The sequence below is a fragment of the Stylophora pistillata genome, chromosome 7 (assembly GCF_964205215.1).
Source record: "Stylophora pistillata chromosome 7, jaStyPist1.2, whole genome shotgun sequence".
NCBI lineage: Eukaryota > Metazoa > Cnidaria > Anthozoa > Scleractinia > Pocilloporidae > Stylophora > Stylophora pistillata.
In genome coordinates this window covers 7,245,855-7,271,128 of record NC_142525.1, presented here as the reverse complement: position 1 = coordinate 7,271,128, position 25,274 = coordinate 7,245,855, and the positions used below count along the sequence as shown (strand labels likewise).

Below are 25,274 nucleotides of genomic sequence, written 5' to 3'. Positions count from 1 at the left end.
TTGTTAGTTAAACCTTTTACACTCTGATATCGGTATGCATATTCTCCATTCTATTCTCTATACATTTCCCAAGGCGCTGACAAGGAGAATTTGCGTAACAATCAAAAGCTTTACCAGTTGATGATCATTTCCTTTATTCTCCTGAACTAAAGGTTGCATAAAGGGCTGATATTGTAGGGAGAAATTAGATTCTTATCACTGTTAGGGATCAGAGGTTTGCAAAACTAATCAATGAAAGAGAGTACAATCTTTTCTCTCCAAGGAGAGATTGGAATGCCAGTTCTTCTCGCGATGGAATAGTGACAGTAACTGAAATGTCTGGTCATCTGTTACAAAGACTAACTCTCAGAGGATCTTCAATGTTTTTTGTCCATTTTAACAGCGTTTCCAAAGGCTGCTCCTCTGATTCTGGAGCCAATTATGTCAGTGGAGGTGAATATTCCTCAGGAATTCCAGGTAAGGCCCTTTCTACTTCGTCTCCCCCTCTCCCTTGATCCCTGCTTCCTCCCCCCCCCCCCCGATAAAAAATAAGTTAGTTGTGTTGTTTATTCATTTGGCAAGGTATCGTGCGATTTGGCATTTTTCAATACAGTGACAGGAGCATCGATAGCCGTGGGTTTCAAACCAGTGAGCGGTGCGTACGCACATAAAATTCTGTCGTAGTTTGCGAGGATTCTCAACAGACCCCTCACGGATCTCTCGCACGCTCGCCTCGCTAACCGGCTCGAATATCACAGGCTTCTCTCTCGTGCTGCTGTGCAAGTGAGAGCCTGTTCGTAGGCTTGGCTGATCAGTCCAACGCACACATATTTGAAACCCCTTATTCACTCCCATTCCAAATGTAGCTTTTCCCACCTAACGAAATGCTTTCTGCATATGGTGTTGAGTTATGAAGGTGACAACTCATGCGCAGAAAATTTGTGTCTCACAATCATTCGACTAACCTGTTAGCAGCGCTAAAAGTCTGTACTCCAGCTAAGTAGCCGTAGCTTACTTCGGTTTCCATAGTATGAGGCGTCTAGGGTGTATCACCACAACGCATTGACTCAGCCAGCTTTCGAACGTGGACATCTCCACCGGAAGTTCTGGGCCGGATTGTTCAAAGCTGGGTTAAGATAACTCGGGGTTAGTTTGAAATCTGAAAGCTTTAAAACAAAAACTCTATACAATTGTTTTTGTCTAGAATTTGATGATTGCATGCTCTTAAACAAATAAAGAAAATTATCCTGAAAAGGCTTTCGCTCTAAGGAATATAGAAACCCGGATTGATATTTAAGCTTGAGTTAGCGCTAATTGGCCTTTGAACAACTAGGCCCAGGGCTCTAACCATTGAGCAACCTTCTCTCTCTGGGACCAATAAAAGGAACTGAATTTTGTTCTCCTTTTACAGGTAGTGGTAATTTCAGGCCTTAATCGTCGACATGGTGCAATCACTGGCACAGCCGCGGCAGAAGGTTTTGTTACAATTTATGCTGAGGTATTACAACTTCCTGCTTTATTTTTGATACATTCTGCCAATTGAAAGTTAATCAGACAGATACGAAACCGCGGTCGAACGTCGAGCATGCGCAAGTGGATAGATTGTGGCCGACCGTGTGCAAGTTTCCCGCGCAAATTTCAAAGATCTGGTATTTCATAAACACGCTCTTAAGCAAAATATGCGGAAAAACTTTTAAAACGGCAACAAAAGTTAGAGAGAGTATAACTAGAAACTTACCGAATACAAATCTATTGATTTACTATTTTGTGTGAAGCTTTATAAAAAAAGGTTTTGCTATTTTTAAAAAGACTATGTCTTACTGGCTAGTTTGGTTGTTCTTAACTTCTGTGAAGGTTTGGTTATGATTACCCGAAAGAACGCCTGTCAGTCATCACAACGTTCGCTAATGCGCACAAATTTAACTGCTGTATTATCCAGGGATGATTGATTTATATACCACGCCTTTGGCGGGAAAATACCCGCAGGGCTTCAAGTGTTACAATTGAATCAAGTTTATGACCCAGTCCTCCAGAGAGTTCTCGGAAGCTTTGTTGGCAAAGTATGCGAATGCAGATTTGGAAACAGGGTGGGGCCAAACCACCCCTCCAATGGGTCTTCAGGAGCCCGAGGCTACTTATGGGTAAACTTCAAAATGGTGGGAAATTAGAATTGTTGCACCTAAAATCCAAGATGGCCGCCAAAGTGGAGTTTGCTGAAACACTTCGACCTGCTTTGCAACGCGCTAAATCAGACTGCTTAAGTCAAGTTTCAAGTGGGGATGGAATAAAAAAAGTGAATGACTTCTTTGGAGAGCTTCATAGTGCCTTGGGAGTCTTGGAAGATAAATTCAGTCAGCGCTCAAGAGATCGCAATATCCAACGGCTGTTGCCTGCACGCGGAATGGTGGCCAGAGCCCTAAGAAAGATCCACGCAAAAATTATACGCCGGCTCAATTCAAGACCGAAACTGGCTAATCCATGGCATGGAGAGTTCACAGTGGACATGCCAATGGAGGTATCTTTAGGTATCTCAAAAGATATCCTGGACTGAACAAATTTTGGCCATGAATTTAGTGAAACAAACACCCAACAGTTTTACAAAATCAACGATTTTCGAATTTTTTTTTTCAAAAGGCCCTATATTTGTTCAAGAGGATGAACATTGACAGTGCTGAAGCAGACCGGGAAAACATCTTAAAAAAGCCACTAAATAGTAAAATGGAGAGGTGTGAGGTTATTGTTTCGGATGAGAAGCCACTGGAATTGAGATTTCACAAGAAAAACGAAGTTCTGACTGTGAAATTTCACTATGGATACTGGAACATGAGCGGTGTACCACAGCACTAGAGAAATCCTTATTGATATACATTTCATTACAAAAAAAAAGTTTTCATTTTTAATAATATCATGTAATTATTGTTTGATATTTTCAAAATAATTTCAGTTGATAATCTTAGCATATTTGCTAGCTAGCCATATGTTTTACACATGGTCAAGGACACATTGATACATGTATATTATTGATAACTGGTTTTCTATTCTCTTTCTGCATTGTCTTTGATTTCATGTGGATCAGCTAATAGCTTGTAATGAATGAATGGAAAAATATTAAAACTCCATTCTTTGTTTTCAGAGACAGCACTAATGTCAGGGGAGAATAGATCAGCACAGAATAGTAAAGCCAGCCCACCAAAGCTCAGTGTTACACTTCCACTGATGAGGGATCTTCCAGAAACCTCTTCTGATTGGAGCAAATATGTCAAACTCCCTGTTGATATTCTGTTATTAACAGTGGAGGACTGTGAGTTCTTAAGCTGTTTTGCCTACCTGAAGAAACCCTTTAAGAGTTACCACAACAGTATTGGCTATGTGTACTTTGGCTGCACAGGTGATGGTCAAGGAAAGAAACTGAAAATTGCATTGATGAGGTGCTCCAAAGGTTCAGATGTTCCTGGGGGCTCTTTGTCTTCTGCAAAAGATGCCATCTCTCTACTTAGACCCAAGGCTACTTTTTCTGTTGGTGCCTGCAGTGGTTTGAACAACAGAGAGGCTAAGCTAGGAGATGTGGTTGTTTCATCAAAGCTGATAACAGCTGCACACAAAACTCCTCCCAGCAGAGATATTGGTAACCTGATCAAACATATGGCTGATGGGTGGAAGGCACCTTTACAAAATGCTGATGAATATAATGCCAAAGTGCACTGTGATGGAGTGGTTCTGAGTACCTCAGAGGCAAACAAGGAGATGATTGACCGACTTCCTAAAGCAACTGCAGTTGAAATGGAAGGTGGAGGTGAGAACCATATTGATGAAAATACTGGTAATTGATATGTAAAGGATGTTAGCACATCTAGCAAGTGTTTTTGAAAACACTGCTCTGGAATTGTCCCTGCTGGTCCAAGAAAAATATCATGTAGCATGCTAACTTTGCAGTAATTATATAATGTGTATTTATTATAGTGAATTTGTGTTAGGGTATTTTTACAGGTGAAGGTGACTGATTGGATAATGCTCCCTCAGGATGTCAAGAATTGTTTTTCATCTTGTTAAATAGAGTTAAGCTTTAAATAGGAATACAAATAGTCACGGTCCCAGCTATCAACCCTGTAACTCCCCAGACTGACCAAGACAGAATTTCTCCTTCCAATATCAATATGATATCAAGCAGACAAGTAATAAGAATAGAACAAATATCAAGAAAGGGATTATTAGTGGATCCAAAACCAAATTCTCCCAACCAACATTATAGGATAATTAGATCTAGGGAGTGAAAGAGTTAACTCTAATTGATAACATTTTGTCTCTTGAGAAATGTAAACTGAAAATTAATTTTACAGTCTTGGTGTACAAGTTTTCTTGTAAACATTTGTTGCACATGTAGGGACTTACACTAACCTCTATGATGTGGATGTTTACCAGAAGCTAGAGTGTGAATCTGTGTCAACTTCAATTGAACAATAATTATCACAAGGATGCAAAGAAATAAGCTTATAATGGTTAAAAGACATGTCAGTGTTAAGAGACATTCATGAATGTTTTATTTTTTCAGGAGTGTTTGCAGCAGCCCATGATTTTAAGACAGAATGGGTGGTAGTCAAGGGCATCAAAGACTTTGCAAATGAAAGGCAGTCTTCAAGTGAGAAATGGAAACAAATTGCTTGTGTGATGGCGGCATCTGTTGTGGCCAACATTTTGAGTGATCCATTCATATTCCAAGATTGGCCTCACTATAATGCAGGTATTTCTGTCTCAATCTTTTTTTTTTTTTAGGGATAGATGTGATTTAGATCTAAGTTCCCACAGCATATTTTTGTATGGATTGCAGTCAGAATGAGTCATTCAGTAACAGTTTACAAAAAAGGAAACAATCAAGTTACACTAATTTTGATTCCCATGTGAGTTGAACATGGTTTCTTTAAACCTTTACACCCTGATATCCGTATTCATATTCCCCATACTTTTCTCTATACATTTACTTGGGAACTGACAAGGAGAATTCATTCAACGATCAAAGCTTCCTAGTTCGGCAATAATTTCCTCTATTCCCGTCATCTTTATGAATGATTCAGCAGTATTACTGTCATGAAAAAATAGATGCAGGCCACTCAAAGGATTTAAATGGTTACTGTAAGTGTTACGGAGAAACTTTTGGTTACATTGAGGGATGTAACAATGGATAACAGTTCATTCAGTGAGTGAGGAGAAAACCTGTATTCAGTAGTTAGCTTGGTTTATATAACGTAGCTCCATTTTCTGCCTTTGAAAGCACACACAACCCACAATTCCTCTAATCGCTCCGACGAAGGGCTAACGCTTGAAATGTCAGCTTTTGTAATCGTTACGGTGGCCAATTTACCATTTCAACTTTGTTGATATATCCAAATCATTTGGTTTATATAGCAGCCAAAATACGGAGAACTGACAGAGGCTAATGACATCTGCAAAAGAGATTTGATGACTGATTTGAAATATATTCCAGGGCCAATTTGCAACACAGCAAATTGTTTTCACACGTTTTACCCCCCTGATCTCATTAGAAACTCTCCCTACTGTCTGCCATTAATTCTTATGATGTTCCTTTAAATAAATTGGTATGAGATCAATTTTTATTCCCTTATTGATATTTATTTTCGTTCTCATCACTTGTCTGGTTGATAATGTATTGATATTGTAAGAAGAAATTCGGTTTTGGTAACTCATGAAAATTTTTAAAGGATTAAACTAATAAAGAAGACTTATTGAGTGATATGTGTACAACTGTATTTTGATGTTGGAAAGTTTTTGGAATGAGAAGGAAAGTGATGGATGCCAGCTCACATATTTATGTTTTTTTTTTTTTTAACCTTTTTCTTGGAACCTGCAATTGATATCACGTTGGTTTTAGACCATTTTAAGTGAATTTCTTAAGAACAAATTGGTTTAACATTTTCACTCCTATGATTTCGTTAGTAATTATTGTCTTCACTGTCTGCCACATAATTCTTATGATGTTACTTTGAAAAACTGTGTGTTGGGTCAACCAACAATCCCCTTGTTGATATATTTCTTAATTCTCATAACTTGTCTGCTTGATATTGTATTGATATTGTAAGGAGAAACTCTGTGTTGGTCACTCATCAGAGTTAATGGGTTAAACTGACAACATTGTTTTTGTTTCTGGAATAATTTAGGTGCCAATGAATTACCTGCTCAAGGTAAGTTCCACGTGTTCTCATGATTGAAATACTTGTAGCCTTAGTGATGTTTATTGCTCACTACATACAGTAGTTATATAATGATTACTGAATCATAGAATGCGTCAGACTTTTAGAATTGCTTCCTTCCTACTGTCTCAGACTTTAATTAATTTGTAGATTAGGCTTAGCAGCCCTTCCTATTGAACAGACTTCATTTCATCACATTTTGCCACTTTGAAAGGTTTGCACAAACTAGTACGTAATTTTTCACCGCCTACTTTCCTTGGTGATGTTAAGGTGGCTGAACACCGTTTTCGCGCGCGCTTTTGCTGATGCAATTGAGTGCGTGCCCAAGGATTGTGAAAAACAAACATGCCAGGAATTTACTCAACACGTACCCAAACCATCTGTGCTATTTTCTATACTTGTACTTTCTTTACTATACTTGTACATTTCAGTACCAATCATTATACTTGTTGTCTTACTTTGAAGTAACATGTTGAGTTTAGCTATAACTTTGTGAACTTTATGTCATGATTTAATATTTTGGGATAGAGTTTATTGAGTACATTTTTTCCAACTTTGTACCTTTTCAGTGAATTTGTCAGGGGGGGTAAGAATTACTTCTCCGTTTTTGCTGCACCACACCCCCTCTCTCCTCTACTTAAAAGAAAATAAGGAAGTTGCCAAATGTCAGAGAAGTAATTGAAAAAAACTAAAAAACCCACTTGTTTATGTAAGGGGGGGTGTTGCTAGGGAATTTAAATTCTTTACACACAGCAATGAATCTAGTTGGAGTAAGTATTTCACTTTGATCAGAGACAGAACTCAAAAGAATTATTATTTTGAACAGGTTTACCTGAGAAACCCACCATCACAAATGTAGAAAGTGAAGTTGACAAAGATTTAACTGTGACCTGGTCAGAAGTAGAGGCTAACAGCAGTAATTGCAGCATTAAATACCGTCTGGAATGGACGAAACAACCCATGACACAATCCACAGAACTGGTTCAACGGGGAAACATTGTGGAAACTCACCACGAGATAACTGGTCTCGAGTATGACGCAGAGTACGAAGTGAAGCTGTTTGCTGTCAACAAACAAGGAGAAAGTGAGCCAGACGTCAGAACATTTAAGACAAAGAGTGGTATGTACTGTACCTTAACTTTGAGTAGAATAGTTGCAAATGAAATAAATAAATAAATAGTTGGGTTCTAAATCCAGGGGTAACACTGCTTTTCGTAAAACAAAGAATTTAGAAACTTTGTGACAATAGGTTTAATACTCATATCGCAGCACTTGTAAAAGAAAAGACAATGATTTGCCAAACTTTTTAGAAAACGCTGAGTCCCATAATGTGAACTTGAAGTCATGATTTAATATTCTGGCATATATGTTTACTGCAAAAATTTTTTCAACTATCTACCACCTCATTGTAGGCCAAATCTATACGAAACTTTTTCTGAACTTATAGGCTACCTGCAAGTCACATTAGTTGATCTCCCCTAAAAATTCTACAACCCCATCGTTAGTTCCACATGCATAGTTCCTCTTCTACCAACTATGCCTATGATATCCATTTTTAGCACTCCTTCAACATTCCTTTGGGTAATGTCTCGTACCTAGTTCCTCCCTGGGAATCCATACAAGTTACTTCTGGTTCTCTTCAACTCCACCTCCACTCTCCTCGTACTTTAAAAAAAAAAAAAAAAAAACCCACCTGGTTGCAAGGTTTCAGGGAAGTAATTAAAAAACCTAAGACATCCTCTGGTTTATTTAAGGGGGTGGGAGAGGGGGGAGGCCCATGTCGCTAGGGAACTCGAATTCATTACGTACATCGATGAATGTAGCAACGCTCCGCCTTGAAACGTTTTTTGACCACATCTTTCACCTCGACTGTCCTACCAACGTAGATTAAAACGGAACCAATTGTCAAGGCATCTGTTTCAACATCTGTCGTTTGATGATTTGAATATTATTTTCTTTAAGAGCCTGGGACTATTCAGGCAAATAGGTTAACTTGACGGGGGCGAACGAAAGACTAATGTGTTGACAATTTTGTCGTCAGTTTCAGATTTAGACTTTCTCATGAAGTTAGGTACAATTCAAAACTTCAAAAATGGTTTCAAAGTATTCAAATTCAAAAATCTTCTCTTAACTCCACCTCGGCGGCCTTCTTGAAGAAGAAGAAGATGGGGACTCAAGTTTGCTTTCTTCTTTATCACCCACTCCAGTCGAATGGTATAAAGAAAATATTAAAGGCTATTACAAGAAAAATCTCTCGATTGGCCATCTTAACACAAACAGTATCATCGGCAAAATAGATGAGATTTTGGATCTACTAAACGAATGCCGTTTTGACATTCTCTTTATCTCTGAAACGAAGATTGACAAGTCTGTTTCTACAAAGTTATTATCCAACTCACATTACCGTGTCATCAGGAATGATAGAAAAAGGGGTGCCGGTGGTCTATTAGTTTATATTCACAATTCCTTAACTGCGAGAAGACAACTCAAGCTTGAACCAGTTGGTGAAGAATCTATTTGCCTCAATGTAAAGGGGAATACAAATACATGGTTTTTCGTATGTGCCTGTTATCGTTCTCCAAGTAAGTGTAAAGTCACTGACTTTATCTCTGCCTGTTCTACTGCTGCAGAAAACATGCTAAAAATCAGGAATGAAATTGTATTGGTTGGAGATTTCAATATCGATATGATGGCCTATGTTGATGGGAATTTGCATAATACGAATAATCCTTTGGCTGATTTCTGCGATCGCTATTGTCTCTCAAATACAATAACGGAACCAACAAGGGTTACTAACACAAGTGAAACCCTAATTGATGTGATCCTAGTTAATCGACCTGAGCGATGGACAAAGAGTGGCACGTTGAAACTTGGAATAAGTGATCACGATCTGGTATACATTGTGAGAAAACCACGCCTACCGAAATCGAAAGTGCAAACGATTGAGTCCAGAAGTATGGAGAAATTTGATGAAGCCTCTTTCTGTTGTGATTTATCTACTGCTCCATGGGACAGTGCCTTTGTTTATAATGATATTAACGATGTCTGGAATAACTGGTCAAAGCTCTACAAAGACATAATAGACAAACATGCGCCTATTGTGAAAAAAAGGGTTCACGCAAACCAACTTCTGTGGATCAATGTCCAAATAAAAAGAGCAATTCAACTGAGAAACAAACTATACCGCACATACCGCCTTACTCGGAATGATGAAATTTGGGAAAGTTATAGAGTACAAAGGAACTTAGTTACCAAACTGAAGCGAACATCTATTCAACGGTTCTTCTTGGACTCTTCAGCTAACACAACAACTCCTGGAGATTTTTGGAAGCGGGTTACGTCTCTTCTACCGTCTTCTGGACAAGATAACAGCGATGGCACATGTATAATGGTTAGAGGTGCAGTTGTTAGTGATCCATCAAATCTTTTCAATAAACACTTCTCTTCGCCTGCTCTTGATCGAACTGTTTTGACTAGGTCTGTTAAAGATTTCGAACATCATCCAAGTGTGACTTTAATTTCGTCGCGCAATTTCAATCTTGGATTTTCATTTCAACCTGTCAGTACGGAATACATTGGTAAATTGCTTACTGGCCTGAAAACAAACAAGTCTTGTGGACCTGACAATATCACTCCCATGATTCTTAAGCTATCTGCGTCATCAATGAAAGGGCCTTTGACTAAGTTCCTTAATTACAGCCTTGCTAACGCAACGTGGCCACAGGAATGGAAATTAAGTAATGTTACTCCAGCCTATAAAAAGGATGATAGCTCTCTTGCGGAAAACTACAGACCAATCAGTATCTTGTCGTCTATTCCCAAGATTCTTGAGAAAGTTATGTATGATCAGCTCTATGATGCTTTCAAGACCCACTTCTCTCTCAATATGTCTGGATTCTTAAGTGGGTACTCATGTTGCACTGCTCTTCTAAAAATGGTGGACGACTGGAGACTAGCCCTGGATTCTAAGAAAGTCACTGGAACTATTGCCATTGACCTTTCCAAAGCTTTTGATTCTGTGTGTCACAGTTTACTCCTAGCCAAGTTGCGTGCTTATGGTCTGAATGATGACGCCCTCAGATTCGTCCAGTCATACTTAACCGAGCGACAGCAAAGAGTTAAATTTAATTGCAAATTCTCTGATTGGCTTCCCGTTCAATGTGGTGTGCCTCAAGGTAGTCTTCTCGGTCCCTTATTTTTTAATATATATATGAATGACTTAAACTTTGCTGGCCAGATCGCTTCCTTGCGTCTATATGCTGATGATACGACAAGTTATCGATCTCATCACGATATCACTTTCTTGGAAATTTCCCTGAACCATGATATTGACATCCTCCTGTCTTGGCTTTCTCGTAATTATCTTATGGTCAACAAAATAAAGTCCCAAGCTATGATGATTGGAGATATTGCTTACGACCCTCAATTTATCATTGGTGACTCTAGAGTCGAGTTATCTAACTCACTCAAAATCCTTGGGGTCACAATTGACGACAAGTTAACATTTGCTGATCACATTCAGAGTGTCATAAAAAAGGTCTATGCCAAGATTGGTGCCCTTAGGAGACTCAAAAAACTTATACCTGTAGATGTCTCCCTATCACTCTACAGGGCTTACATACTTCCTCACTTGGAGTACTGTAGTCCGCTATTGCTTGGAATAAATAAAACACTGAGCTCTAAACTTGAGTCAGTCAATAAGTACGCACTCAAAACTTTGCTTAATCTCGGCAATAATGTTGATTACAATACAATCTTAGCTAAAAGCAACATGAAAACTCTAGAACATAGGCGATTTTATATTTCCTTGGTTTTACTTTTTAAATGTAAGAAATGGAACGGTCCGGAATATATTAAAAACTTTTTTAAATTGCGGGAATCTAGATATAGTTTAAGGAATAAAGGTGTAAATCTAGTGCAACCAGGGTATAATAAAAGATCGTATCATAATTCCTTTACATATAAAGCTAGTCACCTTTGGAACAGTTTACCTAGAGAAATTAAAACAGCATCTACGCTTAGCGATTTTTGTAGTAAACTTAAGAATTTCGATTTTAGCACTCTAGGACCAATCTGTAAATGTAATACATGAAGTTGACTTTTATTGTACGTACACATCCATTGTCATTCTTATTCATATTCATCTACTGCAATATCTTTCACCGAACATAATGTTTAGACTCTTTTAACTATCAATATTAATCACCTACAATTTTACAATTATCACTCGTACTCTAAACTTATATATTTTTACCTATAAAGTTTTAAGTACTTCTAATAATATACCTTTAATTATAGTTAATTTATAGTCTACCGTTTTATACATGAGCCTCTGGCTCGGGCAATTGGGCAACCATGCCTCCCGTTAGACAATAAACTTTGCTTGATTGATTGATTGATTGATTGATCTCCAAAGTAGCGGCTAAGTCGGAACGCTGTTTTAATTACAAATTGGTGGTTTAGGGACATCCATTACCTAAATGTTCCGAATTGGTCACGAATCAGAAAAAGAAATCTGCTTAAGTGTAAACCAGATCTGAGAAATCGTGCACTTGAGAGATCCTCACTGACTTATATTTAAACTCAATGGAGTCCTTCTTACTAGAGATTCAGAATTAGGAAAATCTGGTTTTTCAAAATTGACGGAAATATCTATTCCTGAAATTAGTTACGAGGGGTCTTAAGTGGTGATGGAGTTTGAGAAATGTAGATTTTTCCATCTTTCATGGCTGTAAGCGACTTAACAGGACCGGTCAAGCGTCCTTAATGATACGTCACGCAACCTTTGTCAAGCTATTCTGACAACACTCCACTCCCCTCTCAAGGATAACTTTTTCATGAATTCATTGTTGTTGTTGCCAACCTTATCAAGCGAAGGGGGGAGGGAAAGATTGTTAACAATTATTACGAATTACAACCTACCATTACTTTTCGTTCCATTTTATTGGATACCTAAGTTATCAGGCAATAACTTCTGTCTGCGTCGTTATTTGTCCTCTGATTGTTTCCGTCAGAAAGAAACAAAGCTTGTGGAAGAAAAGCCTGCTCCAAAGTTTTCTCTTTTCATCTCTATTATTTTTTTTTTTTTTTGGCACACAAGAAGAACAAACTCGCTTTGTTGAGTCCAGTGATACTGGTATTAAAAAGCTGGTCGCATATACTCATCCGCCGTCAAATCAACTCTGACTTTTTAAAGAGCGGTTTTGGCGCGATATGAAAATTAAGAGTTTCAAAATAATAAACTCTTTTCTGGTTTGCTGACTGATAATGTTCGGGGCTCGGAGACTGTCCTAATGATGTTACATTTTTCCTCGAAACTGCGCTTCTAGGCCTTGTAACATAGACTGAGAGCAGAGTAACCAAATGCTGATCGGCTGAGACAGAAGGCATTTTTAAGTTAATTTTGGTAGTTGCCCCAGGTAAGTACCAAAGTTTAGAAAACGTTAAAATAGGTTACCTCTCCCTAAAAATTTTGATATCATTGCTGGCAAATGTTTTTCAACAGGGTTGCTTTCATTTCTTTGATGTTGTTGTACAAAAAAAAACTAATTGAAAACTTAATTGGCTTTCCACGAACGTGCGTAACAGCATGCGTTATTGATCTTCCTATTAGATTTCTGAAAGCACGCGTGAAATTAATCCTTAGTTTCACTCGGCTCTCGATTACCCCTGCAAATATTTACTACTCAGACAGTCTCTCAGCAGTGGACATTGTCAGCTGATATACCAGCCGCCCGAAAGGGTTTCTTTATCCTAAGATATACTTGACTTTTAAGGGAGGAATAACGCTTTAACGAAACAACCTTTTCTATCCTTTGGATAGGGATGGATTTCTCAACTAATAGACACAATAGTCACTTTTCAAGCACACAGCTCTGTGTTCGTTAATGTCCCTGTGCTGAATTCGATAGAAAGTATTTAAACTACATTTACTCGTTTTCACATAATAAGATATTTTCCTTCCCCTTTTGTTTAGCCGTAAGTCCCTACACAACATTTTTAAAAGTTCAACCCTGTGGGGTAAGAATGAAGGTACACAAACTGCTCTCCTCGCGTTCTTGTTATTTATTGAATATTTTCCCTTTCTTATCCTTCAGCCATAACTGCTTACACTACAGCTCTAAAGACCTCCATTACAGACCAAACGGAGTTCCAACCCAAACTGCTAGCCTCTCACACCATCTCCAACGCGAAAACGGATGAAATATTCACTAATCTTCTCATACAACATGGAAGAAAAGGCCTCACCAGGATTGACCAGAGATATTCAAGAAGATCAGTGCTCGAATACTACGGAAAAGCCAGCGGTACTCCAGTAAAGCATTGCGATGAAATATTCCTCGGCATGAGTGAAGATCGGGAGGATCCTAATTCTATTCTTGTCGTTAGGAAAGCAGGGATTGGGAAATCTCTGTTTTGCCAAAAGGTCATTCGAGATTGGGCCAACAACAAATTATTCCAAGCAAGGGAAAACACCAAAATCCCAAATTTTAAATTTGCGTATTTGCTTACTTTCCGTCAATTGAATTTGCTTGAGGAAGAGCGTATGACCTTACGAGAAATCTTAAACTTTTCTTCAATAATAGATGACGTTACATTTGATTATATTATAAACCATCCCGAAGAAGTTTTGATTATCCTCGACGGCTATGATGAGTATTTACAGCAAGATAACATCGCCGGAAACTCGGGGAAAAAATATCAGAATGACGCTAGATGTAAAATGCCGGTGGCTGCATTATGTTCAAAGCTTATCAAGGGAGAGATACTGAAAGGTTCTGTCGTTGTTATAACCTCGCGGCCTGATGAATCGGATAAGCTGGGAGGAATCCGTTTTAAACGGTACGTAGAAATTGTGGGATTTTCTTCACAACAGGTTAAAGAATACATTGAAAAGTATTTCAAGGAAAACGAAAATATGAAGAGCGCTGTGCTTGAACATGTCATGAAGAATGAGAACCTAGTCAGTTTTGCTCATATACCTATGCTCTGTTATCTGTTGTGCTTCGAGATGGAGTATACTCTAAGCGAAACCAGAATTCCTCGTCACCTTCCTGTCTCAACAACCGACATTTACACAGAACTTATTGATATTTTTGAACTTAAGCACTGCTCTGAGTCAGAATACAGACACAAAGAAATTCCTAACAAATTCAAGCCTCCTCCGGTCATCAAAACCACATTAGAGAAATTATCAAAACTAGCGGCAAAACTTCTGCTTGAAAGGAAGCCAACTTTTGATGAAAGCGAAATAGAAGGCGGTTTTGAGTTGGAAGAAGTCAACAAACTGAAAAGTAGCGGTCTTCTTTACTGTGGTCAGCCTTACAGGACTGGTTCGATCAGAACCACGAAACACTTCAGCTTCACACATCTCACTGTCCAAGAATTCTTAGCCGCCCATTGGTTTGTAAAGGAAAATTGTATTCCAGTCGAGAAATGCTCTGAAATGGTTTTCCAATTCATGGCTGGCATTTTGTCAAATGAGGGAAAAGAGGAACTGATGGAAAAGTTGTTGACCAGTAGTCAAGTTTCAGGGTATAATACTCGATTTCTCAGGGCAAAGTGTCTGAGTGAGTATCAAGACAAAGAATTCGCTAAAACGTTTATCAGGAATCATCCGCAAGCGCTCAGTAGTCCAGACGGCGCCATATATTTTCGTGGTTCATCAAACATAGACTGCATTGCAGTATCATTTGTATTGGACATTATCAGTGAACTAAATAAAGAGGAAGCTGGAGAGGCACAACACAAATTTTCTGATAAGTTCGTCCCAGTTAAGGAATTAAGACTTTTCACTTTCTACCTAACAATGTCTGGAATGCAACGAGTCTGTAATTCACTGATCAATGAACACTCTCTTGTGTCTAAATTGATGATAGGAGAATCAGTCGTAAGTGATACCGGTGTTGCCAGTCTATGTGAAGCTTTACTGCATCCAAGCTGTAAGCTAACCACACTAATTCTGGGGAGGAATGAGATCATATATACCGGTTTTAACAGTCTATGTGAAGCTTTACAGCATCCAAGCTGTAACCTAACCACACTAAATCTGAGTGCTTATAAGATCACTGATACCGGTGTTGCCAGTCTATGTGAAGCTTTACAGCATTCAAGCTGTAAGCTAACCACACTAGATCTGTGGTTTAAGTACTTCGGTAATATGGATTTTGCCAGTCTATGTGAAGCTTTACGGCATCCAAGCTGTAAGCTAACCACACTAGATCTGTGGAGTGATAATTGGATCTGTGATACCGGTATTGCCAGTCTGTGTGAAGCTTTACAGCATTCAAGCTGTAAGCTAACCACACTAAATCTGACGGGTGAGTTGATCACTGATACCGCTGTTGCCAGTCTATGTGAAGCTTTACAGCATTCAAGCTGTAACCTAACCACACTAAATCTGAGTGCTTATAAGATCACTGATACCGGTGTTGCCAGTCTATGTGAAGCTTTACAGCATTCAAGCTGTAAGCTAACCACACTATATCTGATTTTTAATAAGATCAAAGATACCGGTGTTGCCAGTCTATGTGAAGCCTTACAACATTCAAGCTGTAAGCTAACCACACTAGATCTGAGGAGTAATAAGATCACTGATACCGGTGTTGCCAGTCTATGTGAAGCCTTTCAGCATCCAAGCTGTAAGCTAACCACACTAGATCTGAGTGATAATAGGATCGCTGATACCGGTGTTGCCAGTCTATGTGAAGCTTTACAGCATCCAAGCTGTAAGCTAACCACACTAAATCTGAGTGATAATGAGATCACTGATACCAGTGTTGCCAGTCTATGTGAAGCTTTACAGCATTCAAGCTGTAAGCTAACCACACTAGATCTGGGTTATAACATCACTGATACCGGTGTTGCCAGTCTATGTGAAGCTTTACAGCATCCAAGCTGTAAGCTAACCACACTAGATCTGAGGAGGAATAAGATCACTGATACCGGTGTTGCTAGTCTATGTGAAGCTTTACAGCATCCAAGCTGTAAGCTAACCACACTAGATCTGAGTAATAATAAGATCACTGATACCGGTGTTGCCAGTCTATGTGAAGCTTTACAGAATCCAAGCTGTACGCTAACCAGACTAGATATTGAGAGTAATTTTAGTATTAGTGAGTTAAAAAAAAAATCTCTTCAAGCCATAGTGGAGAGATACAGACCAGGTTTTGAACTTCCAATTTGGAATTGGGCTATTTAAAGCACTTTCTGTAAAAGCAGGAAGCAGCGTCAAACTAATCTACATCAGTAGCTTACAAGAGATCTCGCCAATTTATTTTAATGATCTTAATTTTAAGCTAGATGTTAAAAAAAGGAACAGTTACGAAATGATTGGAAACAAAATATTTTGAATCATTACTGACCATAGTAGAAGTTTATGGTAAAAGGCTGTCGGGAAAGCAGCTTGAAGCCTGAAAATGTTAATAGTTTTTGTGGACTTGATAGTTTATTATTATAGGTACTCAAAGTAACTTTTTGTAGATCTTTTTTTTTGGTCAACGAGAGCTACAAAGTACTTGAACAGTTATCGCTCAATGTGAGTAAAATAAAACGATTGTTGTAAATAGAATCGCATTGAATAAAGATTTTGTTGATAGATTGCTCGCTGGTAATATATTGCTTCCTATACCTTTGGTTTTTGGGATTAATTACCTGAACCCTTTTACTCTCAAGATCTGATTGTAAATTCTCCCATCTAGTTGATACACATTTCCTAGTTAATTAGTTACGAGAATTTGGTGTTAGATTTGTAGTACTAAGTGTTAAATTCTTATTACCTGTTTGCCAGATAATGTATGGATACCATAAGGAGAAGTTACATGTTAATCACCTCTGGCATTGTCAAGTAGGAGACTGGGAATAAATTGAGAGGAGGCCACTGTGAGTCAAAAAGGGGCTCTGACGTCAGAGTTTCAGACATGAAAAAAAGCTTTTTTTCTTGCACTTACTCGATTTCGAACTCATTCTTGAGCCATTCTTAAGCCGAGCCAATCATTGCAGAGATAGGTTGCGGGATGAAATTTTTTATTGTGTGAACCAAGCCAATTTATCGCACAGGTCAATAATTTATGCCCTCAGCAGTTTTTCGTTTTGCATGCACCGTTATGTGACTGAAACCGAAGGAGAGTTCAGCTCACGGCTAAGTTGTTGGAGTGAGCGCTAACAGGGGTAGTTTTAATTATTTAATACAAAAATCGCTCCCTAGGCCATGGTGAGACTTACAAACTTCGGATTCCACATTGCCCTGCATATGCTTCGTTATAGATAGCAGATGACGTCAAAATGTGGAAAAAAAAGAAATTTGGTACACGACACGCTCAGTCGAGTTTGTCACTGATGTGACAACTTCGTTCCTTGGGCCTTTTCCCCTAGTTCCCACCCCAACTCCACCCGCACTGGAAGGGAAAAGTACGGTGGCCCACAAGGATCACTACATAAAAAAAGTCAACTGCATATTAAACACTGCACCACCATATACACACAAAAAATGTGGCTGCAAATAAAAAAGATGTTGCTGCAAATAAAAAAAATTATGTTGCTGCAAATGAAAAAAGATGTTGCTGCAAATAAAAAATGTTGCTGCAAATAAAAAAAAGATGGTACCCAGTCTTGCTCCTTTCAAGCCTCGTGCAAAAACACTTCACTGTGATCGCCATGTTTTGTCCTCGATGTGGGAAAGAGGCCAGCAAAGAATCAAAGTTTTGCTCAGTTTGTGGCTTTTCCCTCTGGCAGTGATGATGCCCATGTTTATAGAAACATTTCTTTCCACTTTCCTGGTAGATTTTGCCTTCGAATGTTCCTTTCTGCTCTCACCCTTTCATTTTAAAAATTCCTGAAATTATATTGGAGTCTTCACTGCAGGTTGCTCCGCTTCAGAGCCGATCCCTGAGGGGCATGGAACACTCGAATGCTGTAGGGAAAAGCCACAAGCTGAGCAAAACTTTGATTCTTTGCTGGCTTCCCGCAACTAGGACAAAACAGGGCGATCTCGGTGAAGTGTTTTAGCACGAGGCTTGAAAGGAGCAAGACTGGGTACCATCTTTTTTTCATTTGCCGCAACATTTTTCATTTGCAGCTACATCTTTTTTTATTTGCAGCAAGATCTTTTTTTATTTACAGCAACATATATATATTTTTTTTATTTGCAGCAACATATTTTTCTTATTTGCAGCTACATTTTTTTTGTGTGTATATGATGCACTGTTTAATATGCAGTTTACCTTTTTTATGTAGTGACCCTTGTGAGCCACTGTAGAAAAGGTCCTGGGAACGAGAGTGACTAATACGACTGTAGATAATGGCGCAAGAGTGACTTAATGCAATTATTCTCACTTTGAATTCATTCCCGATTGATCGTGTCCCTGTTTTCTTTGCCAGTCGACAGGGTTTTTTTTTCCTTTCCTGTTTCTCCATGGGAACTGGGTATACATTAAGCCCTCAGGTGAGTATTTTAGGAAAAGCCGTCAGTTAGAAAGAGGGAGAATTTACTAACAAAGATGACACAGAAAAAGGAAAATATTGGGAGGGTGAGCAGTGGCTGTTGTCAGTCTTGATGTGAGAGAGGCTTTGCATGAGACAGAAGTTGTCTTTCTGGAGGGGGGGGGTTAAGGATGGGGAGCTGGGTACAGTTTTCTACGGGATTGCGCCAGCAGGGCCAGAGAGATCATATGATACATTTGAATATGGCAGACGAATTGGTTAAGACTCTTGTGTGGATAACGGCTCAATTCAAATTTCTTTTTCTTGAAATTAAAGGATCATTGGCTTTTAGTTCAATCCACTACTGTATATTCTTGTCATATTCTGCACAGGTTATCCACCGGTTCATCATAGTTTCATTTTGATTTATCTTTTGACGATTTGTATATCTGTATGCACAAGTTGGAGTCACAAATAAAACTATTCTTGATTCAAATTATGATTTTTCTGTCTTTTTGTGATGACCAGAGAGGAAGCTATTGGCGAGCTGTGCATTAATTCTGCCCCACGCACGCCATTCATCAGGTGTTTGGCCTGATTACTCAGCTGTTTTAAAAATTGACGGCGCCTAAAACCGTGTTTCTTGGCCCATAAAAGGCGAGCAGCAATGTAAAAACGCAGATTACTGGAAATTTTAAAATGCAAGTTTTGGTAACACAGATTTAAAATAAAAAATCACATAACATGTGTTTGGAGATAACAGTGCTGCATAATATATACGCATGCGCTGGATTTTGCCGCGGAGATTGCTTTCTCATTTTTCCACGAAACTGGTCAGCAGCAGTAGGTATTGTCTGGTCATGCGCTAACTGGTTCACGTGCGCCTGGTGAAAGTTGCTTAGAAGAATTCCCTGAAACATACGGACTGTAATGCTTTAGCTCGAGAAATGGGTTTAACGACACTGTTGATCCAGCGATCTGGACTTCACCTTCTTGTTCGTAATGTAAGATTTTTAACCTTGGTGTTCGAACCGTTATATTAGTTTTAATGAATTTTAACGAAACGAGAATTCTCAATCGCGAGAATTGTGAGGGTGAAACGTGAGAGTGAATGGAATGCAGTCGGAAGCTTCCTTTTGCGACGTTTGTAGTGCAAAATGTCGATCAATAAGTTGGGCGCGGTGGTAACCTGCTTGAACGAAAGAATCAGGGTAACCACGTGTATCGAAATACTGGCACATTGACTCTGATTTGTGATGGAAATCCGTCATCACTACATAAACGACGAAGAAAAAAATAGTTTGGTTTCCTTCCATGTAAATAGGAGAACGGAACGGAAAAGTTGAAACTCTTATGTTGACTATGTTTCTTTTTCACTGAAAAAATTACAAAAAGTTACAATGGCGTATCAGAAAAATCTTTCCCATGAAATGAAGTTTTTAAAACATTTAAACTAGGCAGTTTTCTAATCTCTGAGGGAATCCTGTTTCACAGTGTAGGCTCCCTTTTGCAGACTCAGTTCTGGGTCTGGGGACATAATAATTTAACTCAGGATTTCTAAGATTGTGTGAATGTGCATTTGAGACGTTGGTAAAGATCCGCTTCAGATACGATGGGGAAAGATTATTATGGATTTTATACATTGTCACAGCCAACTGTTTAAGTCTTACATATTCCAGCCTTTCCCAGCCAAGTTCATCCAACAAAATACCTGAGCGAACGTCATAATTAGAAAAGGTGAGAATTCTAGCAGCCCAATTCTGCAGCTTTTGAGGTTTGTTTGCTAGTCCCTTATTGATATTACCCCATACAGCACCACAGTAATTAAAATATGGCATCATCAGTGCATTGTACATGTTCACTCTAGTATCAAGGGGTACAAATGACTTACACGCCTTAAAACAGGGTCTCAATGGGGTGCTGGCTTTTACGGTTATCGGCTAAAACTTTGGCTCTTTTACGGCTATTGGCTAACTTTTAACAGTTACGGTTAACAAAAAAGTTAAAAATTAATTTCTTTGGTTCCGAAAGGTTAAATATTAATAAACCTGTGTTTTTTTAATCTTTAAAGCAAAATAAAGGTGTTATGGTCATCTCAGGCTTAAATGAGTTATTCTTTGAAAAAAGTTAATATTTGATAAATCATACCACTTCTAATATTATTTTACGCTAGAATTGTGAACTACGAAAAAGGATTCAATACAAGGCCATACACAACTTAACTTACGTCATGCATTCTTACATTTACTTGTAGGAGTGGTGACCTGCTTGTCCTTATATGGTGTTATATGCCTGTTAAACTGTCTCAAAATATAGCCATGCTTGACGCCTCAAAATCCTTCAATGTACAGTCTAGCTTGTCTCGGGTACCTTTTTTGCCTAGACATCAAACCGTGTCCACACCTTGACTTGCCTTCCGGACCTTGTTACTACTGGCTTACTGATGATAAGATCTTCTGAGTCACTATCCGTATCAACATCGCTAATTTCAGAATCGCTTTCGTACTCTTCCACCTGGTTGAAATCAGCAGCAGACGCGAGCTTCACTTGCGGAATGTTGGAATCGCTAATGAAACTTAATGACACATCGGAGACTAGAGGGTTGACCTCAGAAGAGGCAGGGAGGGTTCTGTCGTCTTGGTCATCGGGAAATCGTACCTTTGGAGTAACATCCGGCTTTGGCTTGGCGTACGCTGCCGGGGGCAAGGCTCCTGCCTTGTCTTTCGTCCTTTCACTCCTCACAGTTCTTTGCCTCACCGAACATTAATTCTCCAACCATTCCTTCATTACTTCTTCATCCTTTTTCTATAGCCCCACAAAAAGAAGTGGAGTCATAAACTGCACGTCCTTGAATGACATTCCCGTTTGGGGCACTGTGTAGTGGGAAGATGGATGAGTATAGTATTTAGCCCCCCATTTAGTTATTCGCTTTAAAGATTCCTTCGATATTGTACCAAAGTCCATCGCATATTGAAGGGTGTTAAATGTCTCACGTTTAAAATGCGATACCGCATGTAGGTTCTCTACTTGAGTTGTTACTAAAGTTTGCCAGTCAATGCTATCTTTGTACTCTAGGCTGACATTTGTGATATTTCTTATGAGGTTGTTTACACCATTCAACAAGAGCTCGACAGAATCTTGCGTCTTTTTAGACACAGTTCCCTGAGGACCATTCGTTGCTGAACCTTCTTTGAGGTGATTTGTTTCTTTTACATTTCTTACCGTAGATTTGATGTAGTCGTTCCCCTTCTCGACATTCTTACTTACCCCCTCTGGCGTAATTGTCTGAGAAGTACTACCTTTACAACCTATGCCAAAGTTGTCATATAAAATGCCCAGATGACTTAAAAAGTTCGTTGTCCCCGACAAACCGGTAATCAGCTTGATTTTCCCTGCTGCCGCATCCGTTGTGAAAAGCGTACCTGCAACACTACATATTCCATGCACTTGGACAAAACTGAAATTTTTCTCAGTTCCGTCCTGTTCTCCTTCACGTCCATCTCCGGCAAGGGTATCAAATTTTTTGGTCAACGGATTGTAACGCTTGACTTGACGAGCCTTAATGTCTATGAAGACTAGTGTGTCATTAAATTTTGCTTGCTCGTTAAGACCATGAAAGTCAATAACGTTTTTCTTGAACGCTGAAAGTGTCCGATGCTCTTCTTGGACTTTGACTCTTGCCTTGTATCTTTCGCTTGGACTTTCCTCACCCGTTCGATAAAAACTAACAACAGCTTTCAATACCGACATCATCAGGGTTTCGTGCTAATCATTCAACTGTAACAGCTTTGTTGGAAGCGACAGATTCTTGGGCATATAATATTGATAACGAGAAAATCAATGGAGTCATTTTTCTAGATTTGAAAAAAGCTTTTGACACTGTTGATCATCAGATCCTTCTATCGAAACTAAACTATTATGGTATACATGGAAAATCTTTCAGATGGTTTCAGTCATATTTGGAAAACCGAACACAAAAATGCTCTGTCAACGGGTCGCTATCCAGTAGCTACTCGTTGACTTGCGGCGTCCCTCAAGGGACCATTCTCGGTCCATTATTGTTCTTATTATATATCAACGATCTTCCAAATTGCTTATCAAATTGTAAACCGAGAATGTATGCCGATGACACGCACCTCACATATGCGGGAAGCAATCTTGTGAACGTTCAGTTTTGTCTAAATGAAGACCTAGAAAACGTCTTCAACTGACTACAAGCGAGCAAACTCACGTTGAACATGACTAAAACCGAATTCATGCTAATAGGGTCGAGGCAGAGACTGAATACTCTCACAGCTTCACCAACAATTAGAATGAACAATACTCAAGTGAGCCAGGTTTCAGCTACAAAATCGCTTGGTGTAATAATAGACGATAAACTCGATTGGCATAGTCACATCGAAAAACTAACGAAAAAGATCGCCTCTGGTATCGGGGCCCTAAAGCGAATTAGGCACCTGATCCCAGCATCAACCTTACATCTCATCTACCAAGCTTTAGTAAAACCTCACTTTGATTACTGTGACATTGTTTGGGGTAGCTGTGGGAAAACGCTACGAGACAAACTGCAGAAATTGCAGAATAGAGCAGCCCGTGTGTTGACATTCTCTAACTATGATGCTGATGCATCTGAGCTACTCGAGTTTTTAGGGTGGAAAAATCTTGCACGCCAGCAGGAAATCCATAAAGCCACCATGATGTTTAGATGTCTGCACGGGCTAGCTCCAAGGTATCTATATTCAAAGTTTACGTGGCGTGACTCTGCTTATGACCTCAGGGACTCTGAAAATAAGCTTAATGTTCCACTACCGCGCACTAATTATTACAGAAAAAGCTTTAGCTACAATGGCGCCACATTATGGAACAGTTTACCACGCGATATAAGGAACACAGAGTCTCTGGGGTTATTTAAACGTAAGATCAATGACATTTTTTAAGTCTAACGCACGGCATTCACGGAAAACAGCTTTAGTGTTATAGTATGTAGTTTTAATTTTAAATATCTTAGCGTATGTGATATGTATTTTTATAGGCTGATGAATTGATCGTGTCTAAATAAAGATTACATCCTTCAACTCACATGCACACTAGGTGAAGAAATTGGAGATCTTAAAACAAAAAGCTGTCAACTTGTCCTAAGAAACGCAGGCCAAGTGAGGTCAAGGGAGACTACCGGGGGTCCTTGAAACGAGCTTGGCCTATAAACCTGTGAACCACATGTACAACATGTACGGAGTCAAAGTCAGCAAAATAAGAAATGAAACAGGTCATAAGTAAGTTTAGCACCTGCCGTAAAATTAAGAAATTTAGGGAACAATTTTTCTTTACGGTTACCTCTTTTGACCCCATTTACGTCTAACGGCTAAAAATTTTTCAATTTTTTACGGCTATCGACTAAGTTCTTGGCAATTTTACGCCTATCGGTTAACCCAATTAAGACCCTCTTAAAATAACAATGCCAGCGGATATTTTCTTTGAAATGGTATGAATGTGTGGGCGCCAGTTCAAAGATTCATCAATTTGAACTTCAAGGGTTTTATGTTGAATTATTGTGAAGTCACTACTTATTTGGGATAACTTAAATTAGCTCCCTATAAACATGTATTTAGTCTTCTTAACATTTAAAGTTAATTCGTTTTCTGACAGCCATGACTGGATTAAATTCATATCATAATTCTTTTTATGTTCAAGGACACATGGGTCCTCTGCAGATGTGGTAAGGGTAGTATCATCTGCATTCATTCTGAGTTTTGAAAACAAACTACATGAAGGGAGATCATTGATATAAATAGTGAATAATAGAGGACCCAAAATAGACCCCTGTGGAATACCACATGTTATATTACAGAAATCAGATTGAACTCCATCAGTGAACGTTTGTTGCTTTCGATCAGCTAAATAGGACTGGAACCAGTTTAGAGATTGAGAACTGAGCCCGTAGAGTTTAAGCTTCTCCAGAAGGATAGCATGATCCATGGTGTCAAAAGCGTTTTTCAAGTCCAGGAATATCACACCATTTAAGAGACTGCTGTCAATATTCCATAGTCATTCATTCGTAGCCTCAAATAAAGCTGTTTCAGTAGAATACATAGATCTGAAGCAAGATTGTGATTCTGTTAACAAATTATTATCATTTAAATATTCATATAATTGATTAAAAACCACTCTTTCAATTAATTTACTTACTACAGGCAGAACTGAGATAGGTCTGTAGTTGTTAGGATCAGTCCTGAGGTCCTCTTTAAATATTGGCGAAACTCTAGCTCGCTTCCAAGCATTTGGAAATATTCCAATGGTAATTGACTGGTTTATTATAAAAGTTAGACTGCGAGTAACTATGGGAGACGCTTCTTTCAGGAGACGCGCTGAGATGTTATCAATACCACTGGCTTTATTACTCGGTATTTTCTAAATCAAATTGAAGACCCCCTGACATGATACTTTCGCCAAATTAAAAATGTGTTCTCCGGGGGTAATATAGTCAGTAAAATTGCTGGATGTATCTCTAATCTCAGAGGCTAAGGAAGGTTCTATTTTGGAGAAATGTATGTTGAGTATAATACTGATTTAGATGGGGTCAGTATTTAAAGTATCCCCAGTGTCCAGCTGAGTTATCTTATTAAATTTAGGTTCATTTCCAATTAGTATATTTACTCCCTTCCAAGTATTCTT

The 25,274-nt window shown here is 38.8% G+C and overlaps 3 protein-coding genes and 1 pseudogene across 8 annotated transcripts in view; 3 read left to right on the top strand and 1 right to left on the bottom strand.

The window, feature by feature from the left end:
* LOC148726432 (elongation factor G, mitochondrial-like) overlaps positions 1-3,254 on the top strand; it is an 89,518-nt gene extending 86,264 nt beyond the window's left edge. For 4 of the 6 annotated variants that reach the window (XM_088727374.1, XM_088727377.1, XM_088727373.1 and 1 more), the window contains 2 exons: positions 383-456; positions 1,391-3,111. In XM_088727374.1, the coding sequence (XP_088583500.1) occupies positions 383-456; positions 1,391-1,522 (206 nt within the window). In that variant the 3' untranslated portion in view covers positions 1,523-3,111. The other 2 variants (XM_088727376.1, XM_088727378.1) reach the window with 2 other exon arrangements.
* A 1,336-nt stretch (positions 3,255-4,590) lies between these two features.
* Positions 4,591-25,274, top strand: part of LOC148726429 (uncharacterized) — a 34,151-nt gene continuing 13,467 nt past the window's right edge. Inside the window, exons 1-2 of the mRNA XM_088726323.1 lie at positions 4,591-4,717; positions 6,150-6,173. Coding sequence (XP_088582449.1) covers positions 4,712-4,717; positions 6,150-6,173 — 30 coding nt within the window. The 5' untranslated portion in view covers positions 4,591-4,711. The remainder of the gene's footprint in view (positions 4,718-6,149; positions 6,174-25,274) is intronic.
* LOC148726431 (uncharacterized) lies at positions 8,818-16,781 on the top strand. Its single transcript, XM_088728560.1, has 2 exons — positions 8,818-10,767; positions 13,261-16,781. The coding sequence occupies exons 1-2, from the start codon at positions 8,818-8,820 to the stop codon at positions 16,381-16,383; spliced, it is 5,073 nt and encodes a 1,690-aa protein (XP_088584686.1). The 3' UTR covers positions 16,384-16,781.
* On the bottom strand, positions 20,779-22,352 carry LOC148726430 (uncharacterized; annotated as a pseudogene).

Coding starts and splice junctions, on each gene's coding strand:
- LOC148726431 (XM_088728560.1), top strand. CDS start 8,818: ATGCTAAAAATCAGGAATGAAATTGTATTGGTTGGAGATTTCAATATC. Junction 10,768..13,260: donor GACTCAAAAAACTTATACCT/GTAGATGTCTCC, acceptor TATTGAATATTT/TCCCTTTCTTATCCTTCAGC.